Genomic DNA, 9651 nt, shown 5'->3' with positions numbered 1-9651 from the left:
TCAGACAGCAGACGCTAAATAAAAGACGTCAGAAATCCACAGGTTTGATAGAAACACTTTATTTTAGTCTCTTTAACATGAATCTCGATGCACAATTTTTCTATTAAATAGAGGCTTTGTAATAAAACACGGAGGCTCCGCTGCTGCTGCGGCGGCGGTTCAAGGATTTGTTCGTTAACGGAGCCGTCAAATTTGATAATTGGTTGTCATTGATTCAAAAGGTTTGATCACGTCCTCTTGGAACATTTTTCTTTTAGTACGTTGAGATATTTTCCATCTTCAATCAGCAAAGAAAGTGATTTATGGAGAAAACCAAATGAAGCAGCGAGCTAACGATGAGATAATCATTGCGAAATAAGGAAAAAAAACCAAAGTTCAAAAGGCGTGCGGGTCTTAAACCCCACGCGGTCTGGTGAACCCGCGACAGCAGCAGCCGAGCCTCGGCGTCGGCTAGTGGTTCAAATCAAAGCCAAGCTTTAGCAGTTTGTCACTGTGAAGGCCGAACACAGACGTGACACCTTTTAACCTCTAAAACTGGCACAAAAAATACAAACCATTGCATCACAAACATTTAAAAAAAAAAAAAACAACAAAAAAAACATCATCAGAAGCTGTTTTTTTTTGTTTTTGTTGTTGTTGTTCATTTACATTTTTGCAGATTTCAGCTGGCAAACTGGAAAAAAAAAAGTCCGTCTTAAAAGGTGAAGAGAAGTCGATATTTTTTTTTGTTTTTTAAAGTAAGTTTTTTTTTTTGTGTCAAGCATACTGAAAGTAAGGCAGGTCAATCGTGAAATTATTTCACCCCCATTTACCGATATCGTCTTCATTTCATTTTTTTTTTCCATTTTAAGACTCCCTCATTGACTTCCATTCACCCGTCGAGAGGGACGCTTTTTAACAGCCGCACCCGACGTTTCACAAACCGAACACCAGCAATAGAAATAAGGACCCATTTGTACCGAACACTAAACAACCCCGTGCGGATTCATTCTTGCTATAGTACCATGTACACAGTGATCAAAGTGCAAACACCACGTCAGATTTTATCGTTATTAAACCGCTCTGCATTTCATTTTAAATGCATCTGCTGCCGCTGTTCGGATGACGAATCTTGACGGATTGATTTCTGCATCTCCAGCTCGGCTCAGAGATCTTTTTTTGGTTTTTTGTTCCTCCAACTCAGATTCAGATCCAGATTCACGGGGAAAAAAAACGCCCCAATGGATTAAAGTGTTGTTTCATTATAAATGTGTCCTCGTGCTCTAATACTGACTTTTCATTTTTTTTTTTACAGGTTAAAGATATTGATTGCGCAACACGAAAACAAGCCAATATTAATGGCTTTTTTTTTTTCCAATCCTTTTTATTATGTTTTGTCTCGCTTCCACGTGGAGGATAATCCCGTAACATTTCCCATAATTTGGGGACTTCCTTAAACTCGGATTTGTCAAATTGGCGACGTTAAAAGCGTTGCTTCTGCAATTATCATCGGATCCCTTTAATACTGTAGAAAACTTGAAAACAAGATCAATTTCAAGCGAGTTCTGCATCGAAAAAGTGTCTTTTTTTTTTCTTCTGTGATTTGTTGAAAATGTTTGGTGGCAGTGAATTTTGAATAAAAGGAAGGAAGCGGTTTTCATCTGTATGATGTTGACGAAGAAGCTTTTTGGAAGATTTGTTTCAGTCTCGTTGAAACAAACGGATTTTTGTGGATCTGGAGCTGATTCTTCTCGACCAAAAAAAAAAATCACAATTTCGGAAATAATGCTTTGCTGATGACCGAGCCGGATTCAAGGTCAAAAGCTACAAAATAAATTGAAATGCTAAAACGAGCCGGTTGCACTGATTTAACTCCACCTCCCTATAATATCCAAAAATAACACATCATCTGACTATAGATACAATATTCATTCATTTTTCATATTATTTGAATATAATAGATTCTACAATAAAAAAAAAAAAACTTTCACGTGAGAGTTTTTCCCCGCACCGATAAGAACTGCACGATCCCATTGAAACCCTGAACCGTCAGCGTCGCGGTAAACGACGACAAAACTAAATGAATGCGAAGAGTTCAGCGTCCGTCTTCAAGAATGAAATCTCCCAAATCTCTACCAGGCAACAATTCAACGACACAAGGATGCATAAAATGTACAAAAATATATGATATACTGATGTAATGACACATTCGTAAGAGGGAAGTCACCGTGTATTCCAGCCACGTCTAAACCGACGAGTCGTCCGCCCGCGAAAATACAAACTTTCTCTTCAAACTAAAATCAGCGGCGTTCCCGCTGTGCTGGCTCGTTTATCATCCGTTAGAAGAAAAAGTCCGATTTTTAAGATCCGGTCGATGAAACGACTTGTTTAGGTGTTTTTTTTTTGTTTTTGTTTTTCCTCAGCATAATTTCCCAGCGGCCCCGTCGAGGGGTTCAACGGTGAGATGTTAAACCTGCGGTGCCGAACTTTTACGTTCAAAATGGGTTTAAGCTAAACGAGCCCGCTGCAATGTCGGTTAAACCGATCGGCGACAGACCAATCAGTTTTCTCGGTTGACTTTCAAAATTCTGGTGTCCGGCGAGCATTGCGCTGTGGGCGGAGCTTTGTGCGCTGTGGGCGGAGCTTTGTGCGCTGCGGACATCAGCCCGGTTTAGCGCCGTGCTGACTCGATTGAGTGAACGCAAGAAACGCTCATCGCGAAAGCAATTTTGCCGCGGTTGCGACGCTCAACACAATTCAGTCGTCGACGTTGGAACCCGTAAGCACGTGTCGACCGTGTTTTTTGTTGTTGTTGTTGTTGTTGTAATTCCTCTCCCCGGCAGCAGGGGGCGGAAAAAAGTTCCGCGCAGCAGGTTTAAGAAATCATGCAGTTATAGTTCACACAATGCATGTTTTTAAAAAGCTATATGATACTATATTAAGTCACGAAGAGTCTGTGTTTAAAGCTAAGACGTTATGCAGCGCAGATAATGCATCAGGTTTTAACATCAAAGACACATTTTTTTTTCTTTCATTTGTAATTTTCATTTTCAAAAATCCAGGACATCGACACTTTAATAAACCTTTTTTTTCTTTTTAAGCCAATACACCGATTTACACATCACATTTAAAACAGAGGAGGACTCGGCGTCACGCTCTCCTATTAACATGCAAGTCTGTGTCGGGATTCGTACTCCGGGTCGACGTTTGATCGCCGGCCTTTAGATGTTCGGAAGAGCGCGGCAAAAATGCGCGAGCCGAGAAACAACGTCACAGCTCCTAAACCTAAACAAACCTCGAGTCGACGCCGGCGTTAACGGCTCTCCGCGCTGAACTTTGGAAACTCGACCTCCGAGCCGGGCGACCTTTCGCCGGGGTCGAGTCGGTTTGAACGTTTTCGGGTTTCCTTCCGCGATCGTATCTACGAGCTAAATCGACCGATCGGCTCGCGCGACGCGTGCGAATGTGCCGTCGAGGTTCGGGACGCGTTCGGGTGCGCTGCTCCTCCTTCGCGAACCGACCATCATTCACGCTCCGCGAAAGCTTTTCGGAGACGTTGACGGTGCGTCGCGGCAAAAAAAAAAAAAAAGCTCATAAAGAAGAAATTGAAATTTTATAACGGCAGATATTCAGGAGAAGACTTTGTGATTACAAACCAGGATGAATCTCCAAATACCGTTATTTTGGTCGCTCTGCTTGCCAGGCGAACGCTGCGTAAAGGAATCGCAGCCAGCGGGAAAGCTTCCTGCTCCCTCCGTTGATCACATGACCGTCGACTTGCCTTATATATATATATATATATATATTTTTTTTTAAAGTCCACGTTAGCCAACGTTTCTCATTCAGGAACCAAGCGACCGACGACTTTGAACAAAAACCACCCGAGACATCCGAAAACAGGAAGAAAACATCCCGAACAACAATCGTCTCTTACGTTCGGTTCCCCCCCCCTCTACCCCCCCGTCTTGTTTCTCCGTCGTTGACCGTCGATGTTAAAACGCGACGCGAATCCGAGTTCTTTAAAAAGGCCAGACGAGGAGCCGGAGGACCGTTTCCTCTCTCCCACGTACTCTCAAACCCGCTGGAGTCTCAAGACCTTCACGCCGCCGAGGCCGCGACGTGACTCGGAACAGCTGCTCGGTCCGAACGGAGGCAGCCGGTATCTTTCCTCCAGCTGGAGGGATTTACTTCCCACACCGAGCTCAGATCAGAGGAAGAAGGAAAAAAAACAACCCGATAACCATCTGCTGTTACGGATCACAGCTGCGGCCCGATGCGAAGCAGATCATCCCCCCCCCAAAAAAAACGCCTCCCGCGGCTCCGACGGAAACAAAAACACGACCGCGCGGCCGCCGTTGAATAAAAACCTACAGACGATTAAATCCTTTCGAAAAGAAAAAAAGTCACTGCTTTGTACCAGAGCGGCTCGAGAGGCCTTATTAATATGAATGTGTTCACTTCGATGGTCGTCTCCTTCTTTTGGGATGAAAGTGTCCATGTGGCTCCGCGCAGGATTTCTGGCTCCCGTCAACATTCGGCCGTTTTCAGATGAAGACGTTTCCAAACGGGAAACGGGACCGAATCACGGCTGGCCAAAAAAAGACATTTTCTTTAAAGCGGTCGCCCACGCGTGTCGCTTTTTGCACGCGGAGATTAGATCTATGTTTCGTAAAATAAAATAGTTTGAGCGTTTTCGCCGTTTATTATTACCAAAGTCTGAATAGTTGACGTTTTTTGAAGAGCCCCTGAACGCAACGTCTGAAGCAAACGAGTGAATCACCAAGCAGGAGCCGTTCCTGCTGCCCGACCGGACTCTCTTCAGCTCGAGTCTCTTTGCCAAGCTGACTTTTTTTTTTTTTAGGTAGTTAAAATCAGTCGTTTCTGAAGCTTTTCAACCTTCAAACAATAAAGATTCAACAGCGAAAACCGAAGATAAGACGGAGCAGCCGTGCAGCCGTGAGCCTAAAAAACAACAACCAAACTGCCTCCTAAACACCGCTGAAGTTACTTCAGGTTTTTTTTTTTTTTGAGCCGACAGCTACTAAATAGTACATCTCTACAAATTTGTGACCGCACTGACGCCTACTGATGAAAGCAAGAGAGCAGATACTCGTTAAGAGGCGGTAGCATTGAGGCTAAAGTCAGCTTTAAGCCGTTTAGGCCTGCAGCTGGTTTTAGCCGTTTCTAAGAGAGCTCGGTTTTCAGACCAGAGCGTTTATGTACAAGGTGCGAATCGAAAGCAAGCGACTGGAACGGAGAAGCGACGTTAGATTCGGCGTCGGTTATACAGAAATCTCGGAGAGGAAGCGGTTTGTGTCGTTTCGGTTTTTTTTGTTCTCGGTGACTCAAAAGTTTTAGTTTAGTTCGGTGCAGCAAACGGGTTCATTTAGATCCGATTTGAAACCCGATTAAGGATCAAAGCGTTCGGAGTGGAGCAGCAAAGCGAGGCCGAAGAGGGTTTTTGAAGTATTATTTGAACTTGTACGGATTTTAAACTACGTCTCAGAGTTTCTACAAAATGAGTGTTTTGCTGCATTCGATGTCCCTGATTGTCTTTTGGTGCTGGTTGAATCGAGGAAACTGGAATACAGTTTGTGATTGTGTCGTTCTTTCTAAGCGGTTTTTAAAAAAAAAAAATTATGATTATTATTTGTTTTTTTGTGGATCGCGGGAGTGTTTCGCGTCTGCGGCGCGTTCAGTAGACGCACAAGTCTGGAAACTTCATCTCGTAGACGGGGACGGACTGGTGCTGGGTGTGTCCCGCCGAGATGGACACCACTCCGGACGGGCTGGGAGGAGGCCTGGCGAAGTGGAACAAAAAAACTAGTTGTGTTAAGTGGCTGGGAGAAACTTTGTCTTTTTTTTTCTGTGATACTGATCTTTGAAAACGACGAGCGTAACGAGGAAAATCTCTATTTATGAATAAAAAAATGTAAAAAAAAATAAGAAAAAAGGACTTACCGGATTGTAAGTTCGAAGATTTGTGCCAGCCGGTCGTGCAACATGTTTGCCTGGGAGAGTGCAAGGTTTAAAGTAAGCAGGAGTTTACTTGTTTTTATGTTTGAGATGTTGTTGTTTTTTTATTTGATTTTTTTTTACCTTGGACTCGCAGTGGGCAGCGATCTCCTCAAACGGAGCTTTCTGGAACTTCTCCATCACCTGACGCCTCTTCTCCCTCTCCTGCTCCTCCAAACCGGTCGTATCTGGAAACAAACAAAACGACCAAAGTTAAACCCACGTTTTATTTCCGCACGTTCAGTGCAATCCAATATATTTTGCTCAATGTGCAATTTTACACTTGGTCCTGGTTTTCCCTCCTGAGCTTCTTGATCTTAGCCTTTAAAAGTGTGCTGAATTAGCCGTCAGCACTTCCCGTTTGTAGTGTACCCACGAAACATACAGACGACTGCAACTGGATGACTGTGACACTCACAACAACTTTAAAACGTGGTATTTTTAAAGCAGGTTCTGAAGCCTGTTTTTTTTTAGAGCATTTCTAGGCAGATTTATGGATGTTTATTCACAGAACTCTCACAATATAAACCGAGTTTATTAGAAGTCAAACACTACATGTTGGTGTCAGATATTTAATTTCTTTATGAGCAAAACGGTAAAAAAAATAAATTTGGACGTGTTGTAAAGATTAAGACGATAACATCAGATTTTTTTTCCAGCCTCGGTACGACAGGCAGTAAATCTTTACAATTCATAAAACATTATCGTCAACATCTTGGCTTCTTGTCAGAGAGACTCCGGTTTAAAGGACGATGGAGCTCCTCTTGACAAGTATAATTTCGTTTGTGTTCCGGGAGACGCTTCGCAGGAAGATGAGGACAGACTGGATGTAAAAATGATCTTACCGATGGCCTTCTTCAGGGTCTCAAACGTGATCTCCTCGGCCAGCTGGGACTGCGGACGGAAACACAAAGAGCAAAAAAAAAAAGGAGACGTCAGCCTGCTGCGAAATCTGACTCGGCAACGGAAACCGAAGGTGAACTGACCTTGTCCGGGAGGCTGTTGGACATGATGTCCACCTGGAGGGAGATTGTGTCCACGAAACTCTTCCTCCTGGTCAGCCGGTCTTCATCTGCATGGGGACAAGTTCCAACCGGAGATTTTATACCACAGTTTAATCCATATATACATATATATACATACATACATACATACATACATACATACATACATATATATAAAATGGTGATAAAGCTATACATTTATAGACATAGAACTTTTTGTGTACACGACAGCACAACGGGAAACTCCAGGAGCACGTTTCTACGTGTCTTTTTCGTTTTTCTATACTGTTCTTTTCTCTCACTGCTCTCCTCTCACTCCGACCCGGTCGAGGTTGACGACCGACCGCCTCCGAGTCTGTTTTTGTTGGACGTTTCTTCCTGTTAAAAAGTTTTTTTGTTTTTTTTCCCCCTTCCGGCTGTCTCTTCAGCGAGAATTGCTGACTCGTTGGGTGAAGTACAAAACACAAAATGACGCATCATCGACGGGGGCGTTTATTTGCGTTGTCAGTGTCAAATAGCTCACGCGACCACGAAGACGTTTCTCGTCAGCTGCCAGATCGTCACGTATTAGCCGCTCTTACGTTACAGAAACATGCGTTTATCCCTTTTAGACTCTCATTAAGGTTGCATGCTGTCATTGAGGAAGCTTCTATATTGTTCTCGACAGCGTCCACTTGAGAACAGCGGTGACACCTCAACTCCCACGCGCCGAACTTCACATTTCCTAAACAGCCGCAATCTATTCGGAGGCTCTGTCTTTTTTCACCGTGCCGGTAAAAATAAAGAAAACAACAAAGAAACGCAGCTACCGACTCGACTTCGAGCGGCAGCCCCGGCGCCGAGGTCGTGCGATAAGGGTCGGAAAAGTATCGGATCGAGACGAGGAGCGTGGAAACGGACAGAAAAAGGAGAAACGGCGAGCAGGAGCACTTTATAATTGCGGTTTTGCGGGAGTTGGAGTGACCTCCGTTGTGCACTTTGAACAGGTACGACTCAGCAGCCGGCCTCGAGGCACTAATGAGAGAACGTATCCGAGAAGGCAAGAGAGAGCTGTGTGCTGACTCTTCTATTATAGTTTGGACATTTGGTTCTCACTCACATCTACAATACAGAACAACAACAGAATTATCGGCTGTTTTTTTTTTTGTTGAAAACATAAAAACCAGAAGAAAGAATCTGAAACTCAGGAAACGTGTCAGTTTACAGTAACGATCAAGTCTGGTTGTGGAGCGAATACGAAGTGCGGCACGTGATTAAGTATTTCAAGTTAAGTCTCTTGATCGACATCAGCATCCTTCATGAAAGAAAAACAAAAAAAAACAACCTTCAAAACGATTAATCAATTATCAAAATAGATGAGAATTCATTTTCTGTTAAATAACAGACCAATGAATTTGAGTCTTCAAGTTAAGTGAAAAATCTAGTGAGAAATTGTAATTTAAGAAACATAAGTCGCTGTTTGAAGAGCTGAGGAGGTTTTTTCGGAGCAGCCCCTGTTGGCCCCTCGGTGGTATTGCACTTTAAGGCACTTCCGCATCGGCTTCACTTTTCCGATTTTTTTTGTATCCAGTCTACGAGCTGAACCCTCTTCAACCCGTCGCTCTGTGGCTTCGAGTGCTTCAGGATATCGTTAATCCCCCCAGATAAACCAGCCATTAACCCCAAAACGAGCTCGGGCAGACTGAGGACACTTTTCCGTTCGGCAGGAGTTATTATGATGAAAATTTAAGCTCCACACGGTGACAACATTTATAGATTAACGCCACTAAGTACAACAACATAGATAAACTACAGTACTGACAGTCTACACCATCTACATGTAATATATATACTCACCGGACCAAGTCCAAGCGCAATGCAGGCAAAATAGTTACACAAATGATTAAATCATTTTATTGAAAAAAAAACAAAAAAAACCAGTATGAATAAATCTAGGATTCACTTTTTTTGGCCTTACCGCCCTCATGGAACGGTATCTACACTGCTCGGTTTGTGGGATCTTGTCGTGTTTTAACTGACTCAAAATTTCGGCCATTATGAAAGTTTATGCGAAAAATTTATCTTTACTGTTTTATTATCTGAAAGAGAGAACGCTGTCGTACAAATTTAAAGTCCTCCTCTACTTAAAAAAATGTTTTACTTATCGTTCCTTATCTCAGATGTTTGACCTTCACTGTGCAGAGTTTGACACTTAATTTTAAGTTTTAAATCACACTTCCTTAAAAAATTGACTGCCGGATTCTTTGATTTCAAGAATCTTCATAACTTGATAATATAAGTTTCTTTTGGTGGAAAAAAACAAAACAAAAAAACATTAGACACAAAGCAGAGAGCATTGCATGACCCAAACATGGTCTGGAGAGGATCTTTAAGTATTTTTCAAATTTTTTTTTTTCAGTTTTTAAAAAAGCATGGATCGAGCGCCAAAATAGGGATGGATCATGATTTTCGAATATTTGAACAGTCGTGAAGATATATAAAAATCGATTAATATGCGGCTATTTTTCTTATTTCCACTGTTTTGACTGCTACCTGGTTGCAATACGTCGCTTTGTTCGGTAGGGGGCGCCTAAAAGCTGTTTTGTTTTTTTTGCCAACCGCTGCTCAGAGGAAAAACCCGTTGCTGTCAGACTTCGGAGCTTTCTCTGCTCAA

The 9651-nt window shown here is 42.8% G+C and overlaps 1 protein-coding gene across 3 annotated transcripts in view; it reads right to left on the bottom strand.

The window, feature by feature from the left end:
* Positions 1 to 43: 43 nt before the first annotated feature.
* Positions 44 to 9651, bottom strand: part of efr3a (EFR3 homolog A (S. cerevisiae)) — a 90782-nt gene continuing 81174 nt past the window's right edge. For 2 of the 3 annotated variants that reach the window (XM_069170180.1, XM_069170178.1), the window contains exons 19-23: positions 6981 to 7066; positions 6840 to 6888; positions 6079 to 6182; positions 5941 to 5990; positions 44 to 5780 (exon numbers count right to left, since the gene is read on the bottom strand). In XM_069170180.1, the coding sequence (XP_069026281.1) occupies positions 5675 to 5780; positions 5941 to 5990; positions 6079 to 6182; positions 6840 to 6888; positions 6981 to 7066 (395 nt within the window). In that variant the 3' untranslated portion in view covers positions 44 to 5674. The remainder of the gene's footprint in view (positions 5781 to 5940; positions 5991 to 6078; positions 6183 to 6839; positions 6889 to 6980; positions 7067 to 9651) is intronic. The other variant, XM_069170179.1, reaches the window with a different exon arrangement.

The sequence above is a fragment of the Embiotoca jacksoni genome, unplaced genomic scaffold (assembly GCF_022577435.1).
Source record: "Embiotoca jacksoni isolate LCO1_2020_lvr unplaced genomic scaffold, fEmbJac1.0.p SCAF_48, whole genome shotgun sequence".
Classification (NCBI taxonomy): Eukaryota; Metazoa; Chordata; class Actinopteri; family Embiotocidae; genus Embiotoca; species Embiotoca jacksoni.
The sequence above is the reverse complement of the archived record's forward strand: the minus strand, read 5'-3'. Positions and strand labels throughout refer to the sequence as shown.